The sequence below is a fragment of the Prionailurus bengalensis genome, chromosome F2 (assembly GCF_016509475.1).
Source record: "Prionailurus bengalensis isolate Pbe53 chromosome F2, Fcat_Pben_1.1_paternal_pri, whole genome shotgun sequence".
Classification (NCBI taxonomy): domain Eukaryota; kingdom Metazoa; phylum Chordata; class Mammalia; order Carnivora; family Felidae; genus Prionailurus; species Prionailurus bengalensis.
In genome coordinates this window covers 4192087-4216764 of record NC_057353.1, presented here as the reverse complement: position 1 = coordinate 4216764, position 24678 = coordinate 4192087, and the positions used below count along the sequence as shown (strand labels likewise).

The window sequence follows — 24678 nt, the reverse complement described above, 5'->3', positions numbered from 1 at the left end:
AGCTGGTGAGCCAGCAAGAAGAACCATGGGCTCGGTTGTGATCACGTGACATTCGGCATCACGTACTCCTCGTGTTGCAAGACATCGCTCGTTTATCGCGTTAAAATTTATTAGAAGTGTTTGCTCTTCTGGTGGAACACTCACAGAACAGGTTACTCGCCATCCAGGGTTTTCCCGTGCTTGTTGAAAAGCAGTCTTTTTGTTGTAATGCAAAGAGTGTCAGAGCTATCAGGAATACCAAGGGTGTGTTAGGACCGGACAAGGCTGGAAGAGGCAGTTAAAAGGTCCTGAGAGCTCTTCTAGAAGTCCGAGGTTTCCCTTCCACAGATGGCAAGACGTTGCAGTGGTGCACAGAGCTGCGTGCATGCTGAATGACGCCTAACAAAATCTTCACAGGTAAAAAATGGGATAAAGAAACAACTGTGACGTAATACCAGCATTGGGAAATCAATGCAGATCGTGTAAAGGAGATTGGACAAGGAGAAGAGTTGAGAGTGGAACACAGATAAATGGAACCCATTTCCTGGGTGGCTCTCAGGAGCGTCTACAGCTACACCTAGGACCAGAGCAGTAGGCACTCAGAGCTGGACAGGAAGAAGACAGGAGTGCTGAGGGCAAGCCGTATTTTCAGATAGGAGAAGCCCTTAGGATTTGCTACGAATCTGTCATTACTGTACAAAGACCTGAGTTTCAGCGTTGAAATGGTGAAAGTGAGCCTCTTAGCTAAAGACAGACATTTCTGACGATGCAGCATGTGCAACTTTGTGGCTTTTCTGTTGCCCGTCAACATGGATGCAATATATCCTGTAAATAAATAAAAAACAAAACTCAAACCCTTTGATGTATGAAAAATGAGCATCCAGATAAAGTCATGTGTATTTTTCTTGGTCAAATTGAAGACAATGAAGAAGTAGATTAAACAGGATATGGAAACAGTAGTCCATAGTGGTACTCATCACACAGGAGATTATTGTTGTTCTTGAGACCTGTCCCTTGTCTATGATAAAAGATTCCAACCTTCATTATTAGCGAAGGGTTTCGACCTTTACTTTCTAACCCTAGGTGCATTATGTCTACGGGGCTGTGAGATAGTGTCAGTCTTGACAGTTTCCGTTGTTTGTCGTTTACATTTATTAGGTGACTTTGGAATGTCTAGAAAAGATACGTATTGATGTTGATCCCTTGACCATGATAGAATCAAAGTAATGAAAGTGGTCTGCAAATTCCATGGTATTCTAGCTGCATTGTAATCGGTGGATTATAGCGGATTATATTTGCCCTTTAAATATGATTCTGATCATTGCAGAGATAATTAGAGCCAAAGCTACACTCAGAACATTTAATTATTTCAGTTTTTGATAGTGCCTGATTTACTTGGCTGTGGAGGGTGTCTGGTCGGGGAGGTGGTTGTATATAATAAATAATGAGATGATGTTTAAAAAAGTATACCTTTAATTAAAAGTAAACTCTGAGCGAGGTTTTCAAATTGGTGTCACAGTAAGTACTTTATAAAGAATAGTTGAAACTTGGGGACAAAATCTCAGACCCCTGGTATCATGTTGAATGAATATAGAGTATAATAAGACATATATCAGATTCAAGCCATCAGATTTTTAAAAGGAAATCCAAGCCATCCAAATCAAGTCTTAAACCACTTATTTCAAGTTCTATTCAAGTTAAATAAGGTAGACAAGGTTGCATTTAATATTTAAAATTAATAAGATAAGCATATACTATATTTTGGTATAAATGTCAAGACATAATAAAATTGAACCGTGGTCTTCATATGGTAGATGCTTTTTCCACAACACTTTGGTATAATGGATATATTTTCTCCTTTTCTAGGACCCTATCATATAGGTATTTATTATTTTATGGTTGAGGTTTATGTTGTTTATACCTCTGTCGTTGTGACATCATCAGCCAGAGCTAGAATTTACTTGAAACATTACAGGCTAGGAATTTAGCTTGCAGATATAGCTTTTGCTTGTAGAAAAGAAAATGTCCTGTATATTTTGATGCAATTTCCAGGGCCACAAGGTGAGAAAAAATGGAGTCTACCTGTTTTACTATATGGAACTCAATTTTCACAGAATTATATAATCATGACAGGCAACTTATTTTTCTGTCACTTTTCAGAAATTGTATCGTACACGGTCAGACCTCAGACCTTATGACACAACTCAAAAAGTGCCTAATTTTGAGTATTGACGAATAGCACAGGGGAGATGCACCGATCTCACTGAACTATTTGCATGTGTTTACTTAAAATCATTTGGAATAGCACATCAGTTTTATGACATTTTAGAGGGAATTTTATTTTCTGATAGTTTCTGATAGTTTGTTATTTCTTGTTATGGTTTTTTTTCAATAGAAAGATGAAATTCTGAAATTAAATGTAAACTGTAAGCTTATTTTATTACCCAAGGGGTTGTATTGTATAAGTCAGGTCTCAGGGAAAATAACAGAAACTCCTCTGGTTGTTCCAAGAAATATCGGATTTTCATACAAGAAGTCAGAGGTTTTCACAACTGTTTGGAAAAGTGAGAGGAACAGAAGTCATAGAATCAGGTGCGGGAAGCTATTTGGTCCACAGGAGTTTACCTGGAAGCCACGGTGAATCTCAGCAATTTTGGAGAAGCCTCGAGGTCAGCCTGTGTACCTGTTAACAACCGTGCTTGAGAATAATACTGCTCTCCTTCCCAATCCTACCTGAGCGCCTCTCATGGGTAGGACTAACCCAGAACCAGACACGGAAAGAGATTGGGGTATGGTTGTCTAGATTTCTCCTGAGATCTGTGGAAAGGTGCAGTTGATGATAAGTTAATGATAGGTAATCCATGGCCCATATTTAGGCAAGATCGTATATTTCGCTCTAACTTGGTAATTGGTTGGGTGGTGGGAAGGACGGAATGTGAAGCTAGAAAGACACCTTATGGTCACAAAGACAAAATTCTTGGTCTGAATTCAAATTCGTTTAAACAAACAGTCCAACGGGTATGAAGAGAGATATACAGAGCAATAGATTGACCATTGCAATTTATTAAGCCAAAGTGAGTCTTTTCATGAGTTCAATGGGGGCAAAAATAATAATAATTTAGCCTGGAGAAGAAAAGCATAAATTATAACTGTTCCAGAAAGCCCAGATCCATCACTTTATTGAACAAGTGTATGAGGATGAGTGAAAGAAAGGAATCAAAGATATTCCAGAGGCTTCTATTGAATTAAGGGACAGGTAATGTTACCAATGTAACATTAACTAATGTAACAAACCATGGAAAGTGAAACAATGAAAAGCTAAAGGAAGTTGTGACATACATAAGGCACAGAAAGATGTCAAGTATGGCTGGAGAGTAGGTAATCAAGAATAAGAAAAATGACATGAGGTGAGTCTGATGTTAAAAGTACTTCTGGTAAGATCCCCCATGGAAGTAAGGAACATGTAATTGGACACGGAAGGATAGATGATCCTTGTTACAAGTGGCAAAGAACTTAGGTAATTTATGTCTACTGTTTTGTGGAACTCTAACCTGTGAGCGATGACCTTGGATATCTAGCTGAGGAGATTTCTGAGCAAAGTATTGAAGGAATGTTCTGACTTAACCTTCCTGCTTATAGTAAAATGCAAAAGGAGAAAGAGAAATTGCAAAAGGAAATGTTAAGCAAAAAGCAACTAGAACTTGAAGATTTAGAAAATTCTCAGCTTCTCCTAGGTACCTATCTGTGAGAAATGAAAACATAGATCCACATGTAAACTTGTATATGAGTATTCAGAGTAGTGTTATTCCAAAAGTGAAGATAACCCAAATATTTATCAACTGATCAAACAGAATGTGGTGCGATGCGATGGAATATTTACTTGGCTGTAGAAAGGACTCGAGTACTGATACATGCGACAACACTGAGGAGCCTTTAAAAACATTACACGGGGCGCCTGGGTGGCTCCGTCGGTTAAGCGTCTGACTTCGGCTCAGGTCATGATCTCACAGTCCATGAGTTCGAGCCCCGCGTCGGGCTCTGGGCTGATGGCTCGGAGCCTGGAGCCTGCTTCAGATTCTGTGTCTCCCTCTCTCTCTGACCCTCCCCCGTTCATGCTCTATCTCTCTCTGTGTCAAAAATAAATAAAACATGAAAAAAAAAATAAAAAAATAAAAAAATTATGCTAAGTAAAACAGACCTGTCAGCAAATGTCACATACCACACGATACACAAGCTGTCCAAAGCTGTAAGGCTTGTAAACAAATCTATAGATTTGTAAACAGAACAAATCTATACAGATAGGAAGTAAAGCTAGTGGGAGTGGAGAGGGAAATGGAGGTTGAATGCTGATGCATACAATGTTTCGTTTTGGTGTAATGCAGTGTTTTAAAATTCGATCGTGCTGATGATTGCACAGTTTTGTGAATATACTAAAAAACACCGAAGGAGAGAGGTTTTCTAAATTCCTTGGGGTTTTCAACACAGACGATCCTGTCATCTGTGAATAAAGGCAATTTTGTATCTTTCTTTCCATCTATATACCATTTATTTATTTTTTCCCTTTATATATATATATATATTTTTTTTTTTAACTTTTATTCGTTTTTGAGAGACAGAGAGACAGAGCATGAGTGGAGGGGGGACAGAGAGAGGAGACACAATCCGAAGGAGGCTCCAGGCTCTGAGCTGTCAGCACAGAGCCCGACGCGGGGCTCAAACCCACCAACAGTGAGATCATGACCTGAGCTGAAGTTGGACGTTCAACCGACTGAGCCACCCAGGCGCCCCTATTTTTTTTTTTTGTTATTTCATTACGACTAATGCTGTAAGATAGTAAATGTAAGATAAAGAAATATAAGATGATTTACTAGGACTTCTGGTAAAAGTTTGACTAGGACTGGTGAGAAATGAGTTCCCCGTCTTAGGTGACCAGCACCCTGAATCTCATCATCGAATATGATGATTTTTGTAGCTTTCTAAAATCAACTTGTGAGAATTCCTCATTGTTACAAGTTACTGAGAGTTTTCATCATGAGTAAGTGTTGGATTTTGTCAAGTCTTCTTTTGTTACTGGTATCATAAACATAATGATTTTTTTTTTTTAGTCTGTTGATATCATAGATTCCACTAACTGGTTTTGGGATGTTAAAAGCCTTGTCTCCCAGGAATGAATCACACGTGATTATGATATGTAAGTGTTGTTACTCGTTGTTAGATTAAATCTGCTGTGTTGCAAATTTAACCACCCCTGTGCATGCGAGGTACTGGTTGGTAGCTTTCTGTTCTCCTAGTTCTTAATCTGGCTTTGGCTTTAAGTATTCTATTGGCTTCTATGTTCTGGAAGGGGTTGCGAAGTATTGCTCATATTTATTTCTCCTTTCCGTGTAAGTCACCAGGGATTCCATCTCGGCCTGGCGCTTTCTTTGTTGGGAGGTTTTTAAATTACTGATTTAATTTTTTAATAGACACAGGCTGTTCAGGACATCTTTTTCTTGTGTGAGTTTCGACACTTTGTGTCTTTGAAGGAGCTGATCCATGCCATCTGTTCCTGGAAATGTACGACTGAAAGCCCTAAACATCACATTTAAACCAACAAAGGAAGACTCAGAATGGTGGAGAAAAGAAAGTTTTCTGGCTAGTGACCGTGGGCCCCAAGGAACAACGTAATGTTTCCCGGGTTTCAGTGTTTTTGTTTTTCCTCACGTAACCCAGTTTGGAGCTGAATAGTCTGGCACCTTCGAAACGACAATAGGTAGAAGGAAAGAAAGACCCAACGAAACCTCACTCTCTCTAGGCAAAAGACCAGGAAATGGGCGGCCTAGTGTTAGAGAAAACTCGCAGGCTATAACCACCCTACCCCAGCTAAACAAAACAGACAGAACTGTGAGTCCACCCACCGTCAGCAGTGCTCCTCGGTGAGGAGCCCAGACTCCCACCCACTCCAGCTGTGTTGAGGCATCCTGACTCCCCCGGTGAGGCTACTGTCCTAGGAGGCCAAGCAGAAAACAGGGACTTGCATCCCTTGTAGATGGCTACCATCAAAACCAGTGGAGACCGTGGGCACTTCTGCTCTTACCCAGTAGCGGTGAGGCACCCCTCTCCTTCCCCACTGGGGTGGTGTCAGAGGAGGCCTCTTGGACAGTTAGGACCTTCCACTGCTTCCCACTGGTAATGAGATCACCGTTTCCTTTCCCCACCCGGTGGTGTGAGTGGAGGCTGGGTGAGGAACAGTCAAAAAGCATACCTACCTTTCCCAGCTAGTGAGGTATAAGTGGAGGCCCAACGGAGAGCCAAGGCTCTCAACTCCATATAGTATTGACGAAGAGTACTCCCTTGGGCATCAGCAGAAACCAAGTGGGGAACGTAGACTTCTACTCACACACGGCGGCAACGGTGTGGTGCCCTCCTTCTCCTGCTAGAGCAGTTTCAGAGGAAAACACCTGCAGCAGAAGGTCTAAATAACAGCCAGAGTTCTCATACCATAACACTCAAGATGTCCATATTCAATAGAAAGTTATTCATCGTGCCAAGAACCAGGAAGATCTCAAATGGAATGAGAAAAAAAAAAAAAAGACCATGGAATCCAACGCTCAAGTGACAGAGATACTACAATGATGTGAGAGGGATTTTGAAGCAGCCACCAGGAATTCAAGGAAAAGAACACAGGGAAGTGAAAAGCAGAAACCATAAGTAGAAAACAAAACAAATGCTAAATTGGTATATTTAAGCCCTAACAGAGCAATACTTTTATTAGAGGTAAATATTCTAAATATCCCGATTGAAAGACAGATATTAACAAACTATTTAAAAAGCATAACGTGGGGCGCCTGGGTGGCTCAGTCGGTTAAGCGGCCGACTTCGGCTCAGGTCATGATCTCGCGGTCTGTGAGTTTGAGCCCCACGTCAGGCTCTGCGCTGACAGCTCAGAGCCTGGAGCCTGTTTCCGATTCTGTGTCTCCCTCTCTCTCTGCCCCTCCCCCGTTCATGCTCTGTCTCTCTCTGTCCCCAAAATAAATAAACGTTAAAAAAATTAAAAAAAATAAAAATAAATAAAAAGCATAACCTAACTCTAAGCTGTCTACAAGAAACTAACTTCCAAGGTAACAATAGAGGAAGGTTGAATGTAAAATGGTGGAAAATATATATTATGCAAACATGAATCAAAATAAAGCAGGAGTAGCTAAGTTAATTTTGGAGAAAACAGATCTCAGAGGAAAGATTACCAAGGACAGAAAGGGATATTCTATAATGATAAAAGAACCAACCGCAAAGAAGACAAGTCTTAAGCATACATGCACTAGTTAAGAGAACTGGAAAATATTTGAAATATATGGAGCAAAAACTAATAAAACTGAAAAGAGAAATAGACAAATCTGCTTACTTCAAAACTTTAACACTCCTTTCTCAATGATACAGAGAACATCTAAAAGGAAAAGTCAGTAAGTTTCGGAAGAATGCAAAAATGTCTTCAAACAGTAGGATCATTTGTATAGCATACTCGCTCTAACATAACAGAACACTCCCTCTTTTCAAGTGCCTGTCTCCAGGACCAAAACAGACTTTATTCTGGATTATAATAGAAACATTAATACATTTTAAAGAATTCAGGTCATAGAGAGCTTGCCTTCTGAATACAGCACAGTAAAACTAGAAATAAGAGAAAAGCAACAGGACAGTGACCAAATATTTGGAAAGGAAGCAACACACTTTTGAAGAGTCCATGAATCAAAGAGGAAGTGTCAAGGGGAAATAAAAAAATACAACGAACTGAATGAGAATGGAGCATAAATTAACATAAAGTAGCACAGAGAGGGAAATTTGTAGCCCCAAATACAGACAATAGAAAAGAGGAAGTATCTCTCAAATCAATGTAAATTTTTATCTCAAGAACCTAGAAAAGTAACAACTAAATAAATTCAGTGCAAAAAGAAGGAAAAATCTTCACACCTAAATTTGAAAACTTAGATCAAGTGGACTAATTCCTTGAAAAACACAAAGTACCACAATTCACCCAATATGAAATAGATTATTTGGATAGCTTTATAGCTGCCAAAGAAATTGAATTATTAATTTAAAAAAAATCTCTTCCCCAAATTCTTATGTGCAGATGGCTTCACTGGAGAAGTCTACCAATTTTTAAAGAAAAATTAACAGTAATTTTCCAGTAACAGCAGAAGAAGGAAAACTTTTCATTTTTTGAAAAGAGTATTACTCTGATACCAAAAGCTAGACAAAAGCAATATAAAGACAGAAACCACAGACCAATATCCCTCAGGAATATGGATGCAACAACTTTTAATAAAATATTGGCAAATAAAATATAGCGATACATGAAAAGAATTATACAACATAATTAAGTGGAGTTTATTTGAGGAATACAAGACTGGCTTAATGCTCAAAATCAATCAGTGTAACCCACTGTAATGTAGTAGGCTAAATGGCGAATGATTGAATGCTTTCCTTCTAGAATTGCCAACACATAAGGATGCCCGTTGTCACCATTCTTATTAATCACAGTGATGGGAATCCTTGCCAGTGTAATAAGGCAAGAAAAGGAAAAGGTCTACCGATTGGAAAGAAAGAAAGAAAACTATTTTAAGATGATTTTCTAAGAGGTCTTAGAAGATTTCAAGAAATCTACCAAACTATTCCAAGAATTAATAAGTAAGTCCACCAACGTCGCAGGATAGAATATACGCAAGATAAACATACAAAAATAAATTGTATTTCGGTACACTAGCAATAAGCACATGGGAAAATAGGCAAAAGAAAGTTATGGTCCAGCATGTTTTTTGACTTCCCACCAAACAGCCTCTTATTCTCAAGACTTTATAATTAAGTCCAGAACAAAATTTCATCGTGCGTTATATCTCTTATATTTATGGTACATAGTTCTCAGACTATTTCCCTTAAATAGTTTCTTTGTCATTTGAAAATACTTTATTCCCCTGAGCTCCAGGAATTTACAATGGACGTGTTGCTGTCATTTGTCTAATTTGCTTTTCTATACTTTTCTCCTTGAGGATAGAAATTGTCACCTAAATATCTTTTTCATACCTTAGAATTGCCTCTCCTTTTTTTTTTTTTTTTTTGTTTGTTTTGGACTTACTCAACATTACTAATGTTTTCATGTTCTCAGCATTTTTAGAAATAAAAGTATTGTTGTTTTTGTTTTTTGTCTTAGTCTTCTAGACCATAATCACTAACATCTCTAGAGATTTTTATGATTTTCGTTCACCCATGATCCTGCTCAGGCAAAGACTAATTCAGTCCACATCTGGTCGTTGTAAAACCCTATCATTCCTGCCTCCATCATAATTTTTAATTTATCCTACAATCGTCTCCATTCTCACTGCTTACATGAAGCCGTAGATTTAGCCTTTTAGTTCATCAGTGTTTAGCTGGCATATACTGCATACTTAATAATCCTATTGGGTAATGAATAAATTAACGAACAATGGATGTCACTTCCCAAGCGTAGCCACTATAATAATACATTACCCCCAAAGGCCCATCCTGCTGTCCTACTTCAATCCAAATGTGGTCAAATATTTTACGTGATCAATTTTATTTATTATTTATTTATTTATTTATTTATTTATTATTTTTACATCAAGACTTTTTGTTCCCTTCATGAATGCCAAGTTCATGAGTATTCTTGGCTCTTTAAAATGTAGTCCTAACCCATTTTTAAATCTAATTTCCAAATAACTTTTTTCACGTTTTATGTTTTTCTTTCCCCCAAGGTTAAAATCTCACTGTTCACCCTCCCCTCTTATTAACTTCATTCACATTATTTTCCCTCTAGCTGAAACGTACTGTCCCCTTGCCCACATGCTCATGTACATAAATACTCCCATAGCCAAATGCCATCTTTATTCAAGGCCTAGCACAAGTCCCATTTAAATTGTAAATTCTTCCCTGACTACTCCCTTTTCTACTCCATTTCCCTGGAAATAATTGTTTTTCCTTGAAATCCCATGCCATTGTGTGTATGCTCTTATGACACACAACATATGGGCTTGTAGCATACTTATTTTTGCATAAATCCTCTCTCCCTTACTATACTGCAGACTCCTTAAGAAGAGAAACCCAGGAATATTTATCACTGTAGCCTTCCCTAGGACTAGCTGACATATAGCAGGTGCTCAATAACCATTTAAAAATAAATCATTGCTTTTACGTCTTCAGGACATCTAATTTGGTCTCTTGTTTGTATCCAAATTTTTCTGGGGCACAGCAGTTTCTGGCACATATAAAGAACAATGGTCAAGTCTTTGAAATTGTTTTATAATTTCCCACCAAATAGCAGAGTTCAGAGAATCTGAAAGGAACGTTCACTAGGGAGAAAAACATAATGATTCTTAGATACACACTAGAAAGGTCTTTTGAGAATATAGGATCTAGTGCTAATGATGCTCATATGAGTTTGCTAGCACAGAAGTCACAAACACCACAGGCTAGGTGGCTTTACGACAGAAATTTATTTCTCAGAGTTCTGGAGGCTGGAAGTCCCGGATTAAGGTGCTGACAGAATTGGTTTCTCTTGAGGTCTCCCTCCTTGGTTTTTCTCTTCACACGAACTTGTCACTGGGTGTCTGGACCCTAATCTACACTTCTCAGAAGGACACCAGTCACTGGGTGAGGCCCCATCTCCATGACCACATTTTATTTTATTTTTTTCAACGTTTATTTATTTTTGGGACAGAGAGAGACAGAGCATGAACGGGGAAGGGGCAGAGAGAGAGGGAGACACAGAATCGGAAACAGGCTCCAGGCTCTGAGCCATCAGCCCAGAGCCTGACGCGGGGCTCGAACGCACGAACCGCGAGATCGTGACCTGGCTGAAGTCGGCCGCTTAACCGACTGCGCCACCCAGGCGCCCCTCCATGACCACATTTTAAGTTAATTACTTAAAAAATTTTTTTAAGTTTATTTATTTATTTTGAGAGAGAGAGAGAGAGAGCGTGAGCGAACCATGAGCTGGGGAGGGGCTGAGAGAGAAGGAGAATGAGTCCCAAGCAGGCTCCACACCATCAGCACGGAGCCCGACATGGGGCTCAAACCTACGAACCGTGAGATCATCACCTGAGTTAAAACCAAGAGGTGGGTGCTTAACCAACTGAGCCACCCAGGTGCCCCATTAAGTTAATTACTTCCTTAAGGACTTTGTCTCCAAATACAGTCACATTCTGAGGTATTGGGGGTTAGAGCTCCAACATACGACTTTCGGGGGACACTGTTCAGCCCATAGCAGTGCAGCTGCAACTTTCCTAAGTCATTCAGTGCTCTTGGACTTAGCCTCTTCTTTTGTAAAACGATATTATTTTCATCCTTTCTAAAATTCCTCTTAATTAAGCATCTTTAATTTCTCTGTGGACCATTACTCTTTCGTAATGCGTTCTCTAGAATGTATCGTGGCGAACGTCACCATCATTTAGGGGCCTTGTGAAACCTGGCGCTTCGCAGTCTTGCATTTTTCTCTCTTCCCTCCCCCCAGGCCCACCAGCGAGCTCCACCTGCCCGGTGGCGTTTCCCACTCTCACTTCTCCCTTTCCCAGCTGAGCCCATGTGGATCTCCTCTGCCCTCACTGGTCTGCCTTCATAATGCCCCTACAGTGATCACTGTGATTCTTCCCCCATTGTCTAGAGACTGTAGTATCTAAATTAATTCATCAGACTCTTAAGGTCCTGATTTTTTGGCTGCCTTGACTCCCTCAACACTCCCCCTGTGCCTTTTACCCTTCCACAGCAATTTATATTCCCGAGATACTGACCTGTTTGTGGTCCCCATGCTTTGGTCAGACGTTTTCCCTTTTGTCTGAAACGCCTCTTCCCTGCTCGTTCTGAATGATTTTGTCACATGTCCGCTGACAGCTCAAATGCTTTTCCCCACGTGACGCCTCCCTTATTCCCTGAGGGAGAACCGAGAGAGGGTTGCCATCTGCTTTCCCTCTGATGTACGTACCCTCATTATCTAACTGTGACTTATTGACCCGCCGTTCTATCAAATCTTAAGCGCCTGGACACCCTGCATTGTTTTATCTTTGAAATCTAATAAACATTTGTTCAAGGAATGCTGTTTATGATCACCTGAGTACAAGAAAATAAACTCTTGACTTGTTGAATCAAGATGAATGACTACCGAGAAGATTTCTCTCAGATATCTAATTTCACTCATTTGATTCCAATCCTATTCTTTTGTAACTTACCCGTGTCAGATATCAGATCCGTCTTCAATATTTTGCCACATCTGGGGAATTATTAGCTTCGACCCTGGATGACTGAGATTCAGTAAGTTTGGGGTAAAAAAAAAAGTTAAGAAAAATTATGTTGGCTTTGAAGTTTCTTTCGCCCTCTAGGTGTGCGCTCACACGATAGAGCATTTCATCACACCGTGTTAGTTATCTGCTTTGTTGCCACTGTTTCAATTCCCACTTCCTTTCCTTCGCCTCCTCTGTCAGATAAACAAGCTGGAGGCACGCCTCAGGCAGGCCGGATGCACGGATGATGGAGGGATTCAGAGGAGAGACCAGGAACACTGGATGAAAGACGACTGCATTCGCTGTACGTGTAAGGTACGCGTTGCCAGAAGTTTCTCCATCTTCCTCCTCCTGTTTTACTCCTGCTAGCCTGCCACTTGAGACGTAGCTGTAGAATTCAAGAGAGGAACTACAGTCTCTCTCGTGAGTAGATTTGAGGCCTATTTTCAAGGTCAAGCTACTGATGTGAGTTCTCGAGGTTTCTGGTTATCGATGTAAATACGGCCGCTCCCTAAGGAGCACTTGTTGGACACCATGTGGACTTCTCACATTTTCACTGATGATTGAGGGAGCTGATGCTCCGGGTGTTTAGTGGGCTTTTCCCAAGGTCACACGAGTAGACAGAGGCAGAAATGGGGCTTGAGTTCATCTCCTTGTTCTCCAGTCAGGCTCGCGATGGTGGTGTTGCCTGAAAGCACTTGGTTAAGTGTTAAAACATGTCTCCTGGGATCCACCAGAAGGGAGCAGCTCAGTGTCTCTCGAGTTGAGTTTTTGAACAGAGCTGATGCAGATCGCTGCGGCCTCTCCCCACAATGAAAACCCACGAGCTTCCTCGTGTAGGTCACACCCCGTGCCCTACGGTTTGGGAGGTAGCATTTTATAAGCCAGAACTTCCAGCCTCGCCTTTCATGCTGCACGTTTAGAAATAAGGCATCAGGCAGGGTTACGTGTAAAAATGAGCTCATACCGTGGGTAAGTTTTCCTGACATTGAGAGAGCCAATCAGAGCGCGTATCAGCAGAAACTTTTAAAAAGGTCACGCCACTGTCAGAAACATGGACATAAGCTTTGAACGTTGCCTTTCAGAGTGGCCAGGTCACCTGCGTGGTGGAGACTTGTCCCCTGGCTGCGTGCCCCCGTCTGGAGTCGGTGAAAGGAACCTGCTGTCCGGTTTGCGGAGACCCGGCCGATTCCCCAGAGAAACGCTAACCAGTGTCATCGCTCTCGAGCCCTGAGTGGGGGAATTTCTCAGGAAAAGACAGGCACGTCGGACTTCAGTACTTTTCACCCGGAGTCACACTCCAGGCGCAGAAGTCACTGACAAAGTAGTTCATTTAACTCTCCGACACACGGGAGATCTTTTGTCTTTCCATCTTCTAATGTACCGTGAAGTAAGGCAAAAATTCAAGTCTATAAAGTACATAGGAATTATTTTATTGTAAGAAGGATTTCGTATTGAAAGCCACCAGTTTTATTTGCCGTACATGGAAATGAAAAGAATATCATGCGGCATTGTTTTTTTGTTTGTTTGTTTGTTTGTTTGTTTTTAGATCTGAGGATTGTGGAAAAGCTCTCATGTCAAAATTCAGAGAGATTTTATGATCTCCAGGAATTTTGAGAGAATACGTTTTGCACTCAGAGAAAACATCTGGAAAGATTTTTGGCACAATGCGTGATGCTGCTTTCCTATCGCACTCTGTCTTTTGCGTCTAGAACCTAGATAATGGCCAGATTTTGCTGGAAACGCACTTCCCTTAACCGTCACTAGGCTCTAACTTGTAGAACATTAGGGGGAAGTCAGGGAAAGTATAATTTGGGGGAGCTTGCCATGTTTTACATTTGGCTGGGAAATACAAACACTGTGAAGGGAACGAGCCTTCAAAGGAGCATGGCACAATACCTGCCTTTCCCTTGTGCCATTCTGATCACGTGTGAGGTGTCGAAATTGAAATTCTCCAAGTCTAAGCAACTTGGGAACAACTCAAATCTGAATTTACTGTCAGAAAAATGGGAAATGTCTGCAGCTTAAACAAAAGGTCATGCTATGAGGTTTCTTCTAATTTTGGCACTCTGTATAGCATCTCAAATACAAGCCAATATAAAAAATAAAAATTAAAAAATACAGCCCAATAGAGAACAGGTTTAGCTATACTCAGAATTGGATATTTAGTAAGTTAGGTGAGTTTTTTATAATCAATGCTTTTAAAATATTGTGCACCCACATGTAGGGGTTGGTTACGGTTGTTGGTAGATTTCTTTAAGAAACTCTTTGTTCTAGAACCTTCGAGGAGAGACTTCATGTAGTGTCCTGCTCAGGGAGGCTCTTAGGGTGATAACTCTGAGTGAAGAAAGATGTTTTTGGAGTTTGATGATGCACATCATTATTTTAAAAATGTGCTGGTGATCCCCTCCCAAGATCCCAAATAACTTTTACGAAAAAGTTTACGGGCAAAACGTAGTATGTCCTAAAGGTTTGACATTCGATGCCTTTTGAAACCCAAAATAATTTCTACTTAACGTTTCGAAAGGCAAAACGTAGCGGGTCCCAAAAGCTTGACATTTGGTGGCCTTTCCAAACCCAACAAAGTGAAATGAAGCCAAACCTCATGGAAGTGGAATTTGTTCCTCTGAAACAACCACAGCAAGCGTGTTGCAAATGACAGTAACACAGCTAAGAGTTGAGGCTTCTCGTCATGTTCATTTGTCATTGTATCCTTTTCTTCAAGTTGAAGCAAGACCTGCATGGTATCTCGTGTTCTTTTTTATACCCTGGCCACATGTTAACATGGATGCCACCTGGTCAATGTTTGGTTCATTAACCGTAAGCAAATATCAAAATAACAGCATCAAATTATCATTTAAAATGGAACACGGGAATTTTAAAGCTTGTCCGTCAGTCGACAATTGGAAAATATTCAGGCCCCTTACAGATATGGCTATCATGCAGATTACCTTTCTTCTTTCTTCATTTTACTGCATTTCATTTATTTCACTATGTTTTTTAAATGTTTCATTTTTAAAAGTTCATATTGCACACAATAAAAATTTCAAATATTTCCCAAGGGTATGTAAACCTTTGTATTCCACTCCTGCGGTCCAAATGCGAATGCTGTTTTCAGTTTTGTATGTGTGTGTGCGTGTGTCTTTGTGTGTGTGTATTCTTCTACATGTTTTCTAGGCCACACAAGTGTGATGACACAAGTGTTTCTTCCTTAGTGATTTTGTTTATTCCAAGAACCATAAAACACTGAGAATCCAAGTGTATTCGTTAACAGTATTTGACATGTTATATTCTGCCATGAAATCTGCCGGAGGTAAAATGTAATGTTTCTTACGTGTGGCACCTCTCTCATCTGGGAGGAAGGAGGGATCCACAAGGAGGTGTTTGCAAAGAAGATGAAAGCATTCTTGGGCTTCGTCTTTTCCTGACGTCCTCTGCTAAAGAAAAGCAGTTTTTTAGCCACGTTGTATGATTGCTTGAAAAGGTAGGAAGATTTCTCCTCTCTTTCAGGGGCTCTTTAATGTCTACTCTTTCTCTCTTCTGTGTATAAGTGGTCACCCTGCACATGGAGCTACACAACATGTAGTTGAAGGGGTGTAGACCGTTTTTATTTGAGATTGGCTTTTAAAAATAGAGCATTTACCCGACAAACAGTCTTTAACACTCACATACGGCAAATAACAATGTTTAAGAATGAGTCCTTATATTGACCTATTACGATCGTGTGGTCAGATCATGTGACCTATTACGATCGTGTGGTCAGTATGTTAGGGAGGCAGAGGTAGGAAAATTTGTTGGGCATTTGGGTAAGCAGTTTTGCATTTTTTAGCTTAATTGTGAACCGATGTTAATATAGACTTAACTGTAATTGAACTGCAGTTCCTTCAGACATGCCTTGCCCAATGTCATGTGTAATGCATTTTTATTTGAAAATAAAATATGGTTTATTAGTAAATTAAATCAAGTTCATGGATAGCTCACACGGAAATCTTATCTTCCATTTTAGGAAAGAGGCACTTTATTAAGAGCCGTATTTGGTTGAGCGTCCTCAACATTTATTGGCATGATAGAGTTTGTAAAAAGCAACGTAAAACCGATTTGTTCCTCGTGGGTATACAAAACGAGGGATGGTGTACTAAACATATGTAGTGCTAACATTTCTATCGTAAATATAACTCTGTATGCTATGTTTTTAGCCCTTGTATTAGATAATTTGCAGACTTTTGTTTCAAGCATCAGAAATGAATCCGTTTAAATTTGCATCTCGAACATAAACTAGGGGTATAGAATATAGTATATTTCTCCAAATTATGAAAGTCATTTTGTGTTCTAAATATACTTTGTAAAACAAGTGAGGAGAATTTCTTTAAGCTTAATTATTAACATAAATATGTTATATATATATTTAGATATTTATATTTAGATATATTTAGATAGATTTATATTTAGATATATTTAGATAGATATATTTAGATATATATTTAGATATATTATAGATATGTGTTATATATATATATATAACACATATCTATCTATCTGGCATATATATATATGTGGTACTATTATATACATAATATTATGACATATATATATAATATAGACTATATGTAAATAAATGTTAAAATAGTATTCTCTTCTCTTATATCTTGCTACCAAATATTGGTGTATGTTTGGAATCTGTGTGTGTGACAGTAATCTAATGTGAAAAATTTTTACTTGTTTTTTATCTTTGGAAGGGGTATATACTATCTAATTATTTATTCATTATTTATCTAGCTACCCATCATCCATAATTTGGTCAATGGGCTGGAGAATACTCTTAATTTCATGTGTGTGAATATATCTTCAAAGAGTAGGAATAAAGGAAGATCATTTAAGGAAGGATCTCTGACTCAAAATTTAAAATATATTGTATGTTTCTATTTCTATGTATCACATTATTGAATAAAAATCAGTTGTTTACTTAAAATACATAAAATGTACATTAGTATAATGTATGAATATTATAAACACAAATTCATAGTGTCATTTTTTTTTAAGAACAAAACTGTCTTCTCTAAAAGGTGAAGAGATTCATTTAAATCATTCCAATTTTTTCCTCCTGTGGAATAATTACTTAGGAACCTTTTATTTAAAATTAAATTAAATTGAAAATTTTAAAATGTATTTATTTAAATTTAAGTCAGTTCACATGCAGTGTAGTATTGGCTTCAGGAGCAAAACCCACTGATTCATCACTTACCTACAACACCCAGTGTCCATCCCAACAAATACCTTCCCCGATGCCCATCACCCACCCACCTAGCCCATCTCCCCACCAGCAGTCCCCAGTCTGCTCTCTGTTTTCAAGAGGCTTTTATGGTTTGCCTTCCTCTCTGATTTTATCTTATTTTTCCTTCCCTTCCCCTGTGTTCATCTGTTTTCTTGCTTAAATTCCACATATGAGTGAAATCATATATTTGTCTTTCTCTGAGTGACTTATTTCACTTAGCATAATACACTCGAGTTCCAGCTACATTGTTACCAATGGCAAAATTTCGTTCTTTTTGATCACCCAGTAGTATTCCATTGTGTGTGTGTGTGTGTGTGTGTGTGTGTATGTCATGTATATATACCATATACATGTATATACCATATCTTCTTTATCCATTCATTAGTTGATGGACCTTTGGTCTCTTTCCATCGTTTGGCTGTTGTCGATGGCGCTGCTATAAACATTGGGGTGCATGTGCCCCTTCACCTTTGTATCCTTCAGATAAAAACCTAGTAGTGCAGTTGCTGGATTGTAGGGTAGCTCTATTTTTAACTTTTTGAGGAGCCTCCACACTGTTCTCCAGAGTGGCTGCACCAGTTTGCACTCCCACCAGCAGTGTAGAAGTGTTACCCTTTCTCCGAATCCTCGCCCACATCTGTTGTTGCCTGAGTTGTTCATTTTAGCCATTCGGACAGGCGTGAGGTGGTACTTGACTGTGGTTTTGACTTGTATTTCTCTGCTGAGTGATGTGGAGCATCATTGCATGTGTCTTTTAGTCATCTGGACGTCTTCTTTGGAAAAGTGTCTATTCATGTCTTCTGCCCGTTTCTTCACTGGATTATTTGTTTTTTGGGGGTTGAGTTTGAGAAGTTCTTTATAAATTTTGGATACTAACCTTTTATATGATATATTATTGACAAATATCTTCTTCCGTTCTGTTGGTTGCCTTTTAGTTTTGTGATTTAAGAATACTTTCAATGGGTCATTCACCAAGAGTACATCTACTTGAGCAACACAGGAGAAAGCATCTGGAATTGTCCAAAGAACGTAGACCTTGCTCTTATGTCCTCCAGGACCAGGAGGAGTTAGAATGAGAATTATAGTGAATTTTGAATTGGTATAGATTCCAATTATTCAAATTTTAAAATAAAATACCATGTCAAACTAAACAAGTTGAATAAAGTCTAAATAAACTGATATAAATTACCCATCTGAAGTGGTAACAATGTTTTGGGAGCATCAGGACTAAGTCTAGTTAGAAGAAAACTTGGTTTCTTGGAGCCTTAGAATCCTTTAAACAATTGAAAATATCAAACAATCTGTTTTCTGGGAAAGCATGTGGAAGAAAGAACATAATTTGCTGGCAGGGCATGGAACAATGTGATTGGTGTGGGAAACTCAGCCTAGAGTCAGTGAATAGGATGATGTTTGTCCACAAACAAACAAAAAACCCAAATCAAAACAAAAAAAAGAAAAACAATTTGTAAAGGAAAAGTATCCAACTGGATGTAACTATGAGAAGAAGTGTTCAGAGTCAGGCCTGGAATGCACACAGAGGTATGCGGATGATTCTGGAGAACATTCCAGTTTGGTCGTGGTTAAAGACCATGTGAAGATGTGAAGTTTAAATTTACATAATCGTTGAGGTGTGAAGTTTAAATTTACATAATCGTTGAGGTGTAGAAATCCCAAGCCGCCAAATTAATGACCTGTGCCAATAAAGACTACAAACTCAAAAATTTCAGTGTCATAACTGAAATAATAGAAACATATGATTTTCTTTTAGGAAAACATGATCGATTCAAAATAAGGTAAGAAAAGTAAAGATATCAAAACTTTGGTTACTGGAAAAAATGTAATGTAATACATTTAAATATATTTGAAATCTTATTAAATAAAAACATTTGCTCATCAGACAAAATCCAGAGTCTCAGATCGATTAAAAAAATCTACACAAACATATATACAAATACACAAATGCACACACACACGCAAACACGTACACAACAAAACTAAGACCTAATGTCACAAAAATGTTGAGCAAAAGGGATAAAGGGAGTTATCCCATATTTTAATGAGTTTTGAAAGAAGTGTGTTACAGGTTGGATTGTGTTTCCCCCAAACTTACGTGTTAAGTACCTTATATTGTAAGTACCTTAAAATGTGATCTTATTCAGAGAGAAATCCTGTAGAGACAACTGAGTTAAAATGAGGTCATTAGGGTGGGTCCTAATCCAGTATGACTGGTTTCCTTATGAAGAGGGCAAATTTGGAGACAGATACACAGATGCACACAGGGAGTACGCTTTGGGAACATGAAAACAGCCATCGATAAGCCGAGGAGAGAAGCCTGGAGCACCTTCTGCCCCTTAGCCTCAGAAGCAACTAACTGCCGTACCTGATCTGTGAGCCCATGCGTTTCTGTTAAGCTATCTGGATTGTGGTACTTAGTTACAACAGCCCTTGAAAACTAATACAGGATGATTCTGGACATTCGGTAGTACAAATCAGATAAGTACAACAATCCTTACCCATGTACACATAAGACATCATCACGTTCACATTAAAAACTGCCAATTTATGACCTAAAATTTGTAAATCTATAATTACACCTCTTTCAGGTTTTCATATACTTCTTTCAGAAACTGACATATCAGTCAGACAAAAGCTAGTTAATACTTGCACAGTATAGCTAACAAACTTGAGCTGTGCTCATATATGCAAGCTTGCCCCTAACAGCAAGAGAATATATACTCTAAGTTCTGTGTGAAACATTTTCAAAAATTGACTCCTGGTTGCACAGCACACTTTAACAAATTTCAGTAATTTTGTGGTGTTTTACAGACCATGCTATCCATTGACGGTGGAATCAAAAATAAGGAAAAAATAAGAAAATAAGGAAAATAAGAGAATTGATAGCATATACATACATTTCCACCCACAAAGAAATTAGAATGGATATTATGAAATATTTAGACTAGACCCAAAACTGAAAAGAAAAAAAAATGCTACATATTATAACTTGTGGAAAGCAGATAAAATTGTGAAATACGATTGAGCAGTGAGCCATGGTTTACTTTGATCTCATGTAAATGGTTTCGATTTTTGAGACTTTGAGATTTCCTCTGACTGGAAGGAGCCACAGAACCCCTGATATGTACGACTCTTACTTGTAGGGCAAAGCTGACAATGGAAAGTATGAGGAAAAGGTGTCAACCTTGGGATTTTTGAAAAGAAAATATCCTTTTGTCTGCTACTCCCGTGCCAATGCAGTGGCAGGGGGTTCTAGAAACACATGACGGAGGCAGGGGGCAGTTGAGGAGAGCCTGCTGATTCTTCATTGCCTGGAACCCCTTATCTGTGGAGTATCACTGCTGTTGTGATGGACAAGGGACTTGAAATGATATTTTTTAAAGGGAGAGGAGGTGATAATGGCCAAACTGTGTGGCACCTGCTTTATGACCTATTAGCTTTATGACCTATTATCTTTATGACCTAAAGAACCGGTGGCGTGACGTCAGCATCTTAAAAATCTTAGAAAGCAACCCAGTACTACTTGTCAGTTCCCAGCCTCCAGTTGTCCCGGATGTTAACACAGAAGGTAAAGGATGTGCTTCCAGCCTTCCAAAACGTTTGAGATACAAAGGAGAATAGAAAAAGTAAATCCTGCTAACCAACTTATTTGCATAATGTTTCAAGTAAGCATTAGGAGCAATGTTTCTTTCTTGATATATACACCAAATATTACGTGCTGTGACTTTGTAGATAGGTATGCATGTAGATAGCCTCAGAGTCTAGTGTAGTTTGACATTTCTCACACTCTACCCCAACTACGTTTCTCTTAATGTTCAAACGATACGAGACAGAAATGTAAAGGCAAATACTAAATAATTTTTGTATATAGGAGCTCTCCTCCTATAAAAAATGATGGCGAAGATTTCATCACTCAGTTAAAATGATCCAGGTTAGAAAATTTGGACAGCCAAGTCTCCAGGCATTTATTTTGTCATTGTTTTGATGAAGAATAACACTTTTGTATTAGTCGTCGCAAACATTTCCATATCCTTATTAGAACTGGGATTCATGGGGCACCTAGGTGGTTTAGTCAGTTGAGCCCCTGGCTTAAACTCAGGTCATGATCTCGTGGTTCGTGAATTCAAGCCCCACATCAGGATTACTGCTATCAGCACAGAGTCTGCTTGGGATCCTCTGCCCCTCTCTCTCTGCCCCTCCCCTGCTTGTGCTCTCTCAAAAATAAATAAAACATTAAAAGAAGAACTCAGATTTATTATTATTATTATTTTAGAGTTTATTTATTTATTTTGAAAGAGAGAGAGAGAGGCAGAGGGAGGTAGAAGGGCAGAGAGAGGGAAAGAGAGAATCCCAAGCAAGCTCTGGGCTGTCAGTGCAGAGTCCCATGTAGGGCTCAATCTTATTATCGCGAGATCATGATCTGAGCAGAAATCACGAGTCAGACGCTCAATCGACTGAGCCATCCAGGTGCCCCGGGATCAATTATTCTTATTTGAAAACAGGGTCAGTAAGAAAACAAACTCTTAGTTGTAGATTCATTAGTTTATATATAGTGACTGATGATGTTTTGAAAAATTTAAAGCAGTCAGTGCAGTTTGGATTGCTAGAATTGTATTTCTCATCGATCACTTGAAGTACATATTTCTTTTTTAATGAAATGCATTACCTTCACATGTACTTCATGTTAAAGTTCTTCGTATGGTTTCTATAAAACGCTGACATTTATGAATTGTCCAAATTTTCTCTCTTAGGCTCCTACACATTCTTCGCAAAGGCAACCCCACTTATATAAGTTAACTAAAATCATTTCTCTTAATAAGTATATGTCTAATTACAGTAGGTCATGGAAAAGATACTAATTGTTTCTCATTAAAAGAATTCCCATATCAACAGATGTTCTGCAATCTAAGAAAAAAATTTTGTAAACCATGATTAATTTATCCAAGACCTTTCTATTAAAAAAATTTTTTTAATGTTTATTTTTTTGAGACAGAGAGAGATAAAACATGAGCTGGGGGGTGGGCAGAGAGAGAGGGAGACACAGAATGTGAAGCAGGCTCCAGGCTCTGAGCTGTCAGCACAGAGCCCAATATGGGGCTCGAACTCACAAACTTGTAAGATCATGACGTGAACCAAAACCAATATTCAAACACTTAACCGACTGAGCCACCCAGGCATCCCGTTAATGTTTGTTTATTTCTGAGACAGAGAGAGAGTGCAAGCAAGAAAGAGAGGGAGACACAGACTCTGAAACAGGCTCCAGGCTCTGAGCTGTCAGCACAGAGCCCAATGTGGGGCTCAAACTCCCTGACCAAGAGATCATGACCTGAGCCGAAGTCAGATGCTCAACCAACTGAGCCACCCAGGCGCCCCAAGACCTTACTATTTCTAAGTGGCAAGGGCCACAGTATGGTATTTTGGTGTTCTAAACAATGATTTTGTTGGACTAGATGGATGTAAAATTCATTAATTAGACACAGAAAATATGTGTCTCTTGAAACGTATTTAACAAGTTAACTTTCTTGATAATGGATGAAAGATTCCGTGTTCTTCTGCTCATTGCTGGAGATTCCTGAGAGAAGGGATTAAATCATTATGAGATATATGTCTTTTTTGTATCATGACAGGCAAGTGGTTCTTTTACACAATTAGCTTCAGGCAATAAAGACAGAGTTTTGTGCTTTAAAACTGACATAAATGTGCACTATGAAATTCAGGAATGGTAAAGGATCTTAAGAAGCAATTTTCTGAAGCACAGTTTGAAGCCATGTGTCATTACGTTAACAGCTCGGAAATTACAGGCGCTAACACACCACGCTGGTGTGGGGACTGCTCATGGCAGTCAGAGACAGAGTGGCTGTGCTTCAAAAACCGGAGCTGACCTGTAAATAAGAAGTCACGCTGACTTTGAGCCCCAGGCGGTGTTCCAAGTAGCAAGGTACTCCACAGGCAGCGGCAACAATGGGAGTTGCAAAACCCCCTATCATTTTGGGAGACCACCCCCTGTGCTCTCACCGGCTTCAAACTTTATTTGCAAAGGAAGTTCTACTGCAGATCCAAACCACACCTTTGGCGTGGTCGTTTAATAGCAGGAGCCGCAGAGGATCTCAAGTGCAAAAGCGGAAAAGGGTTATGTGGTTAATGTAGAACAACAAAATTCTGAGGATCCGATCAACAGTCTTAATTACTCAAAGATGGCTGTTATAGACTTCAGCAAGCGTGTTTTTATTTTATAGTGTCAACAAATGCTTAGGTTTCTAATGTAAAATCAGGCCTACAACAAACATAACGGGGATGAGTTACAAATGAGCTGGGGGTGTAAAGGCCGGGGCAAACACAGGTTTGTCGCAGGAGTACTGGTATATCATGGAACCTGGGGGCTGCCCCTTTCCAGAGTAGAGACAGAACGGAAATTGGATTTTGTATCCTTCAGCATACTGAGATTGAAACAGAAAATCAAGTCTATACTGGAGGTCAGTCATCAACAAACATTAAAAATAGAAGCAAGCAAGGGGAATCAAAACCCAAGAAATTAGAACCCAGAAATCAAAGTGAAGAGTCATGGGGAAAGGTAAGTGCGTCCATTTATAATGTATGTGTTCCTAGGTGTTGTTCTGATAAATTTCAGCGTTGGGATTACCATGCCTACGGTACCTGTTTTCATTCCCCCAGTACATTCTTAATATTCTTTTATATTAAGAAAGTTTCCACAGATGTGACAATATCCTGGCTACATAGTAAAACACATCTACTTTATGATATGGTCTGGATTGTATCACCTTATCGCCTGATACCAAAACAGAAAATAGGTTTAAGTGTACCTGAAATGTGATAGTAAAACAAGACAGAAAATGGTGTGTAACAATTGTTCAAGCTATCAAATTAAACAGCACGAGGATACCGTGGATTTTTGGTTGCGGTAGATTTTTTAAAAAATGTGTTCCTTGCCGTTTAGGGACCTGACTCAGTAATATATTCACCTTAAAGTGGGTCTAAAAACCAAATCAAAGATGGAAATTGTCAGTTTTGATCTCAAAAGCAAGCAAAGAAACAAACATATGTACAAAAAACAGGATCCAACTCTATCCTGTCTACAGGACACTCACTTTAGATACAAAAATACAAAGAGGTTGAAAGTGAAACGGTAGG

General features: G+C 39.1%; 1 protein-coding gene across 2 annotated transcripts in view; it reads left to right on the top strand.

Annotated features, from left to right (window-relative positions):
• Positions 1 to 15110, top strand: part of PXDNL (peroxidasin like) — a 420511-nt gene extending 405401 nt beyond the window's left edge. For both annotated transcript variants that reach the window (XM_043601047.1, XM_043601046.1), the window contains 2 exons: positions 12444 to 12557; positions 13328 to 15110. In XM_043601047.1, the coding sequence (XP_043456982.1) occupies positions 12444 to 12557; positions 13328 to 13450 (237 nt within the window). In that variant the 3' untranslated portion in view covers positions 13451 to 15110. The remainder of the gene's footprint in view (positions 1 to 12443; positions 12558 to 13327) is intronic.
• Positions 15111 to 24678: the final 9568 nt, after the last annotated feature.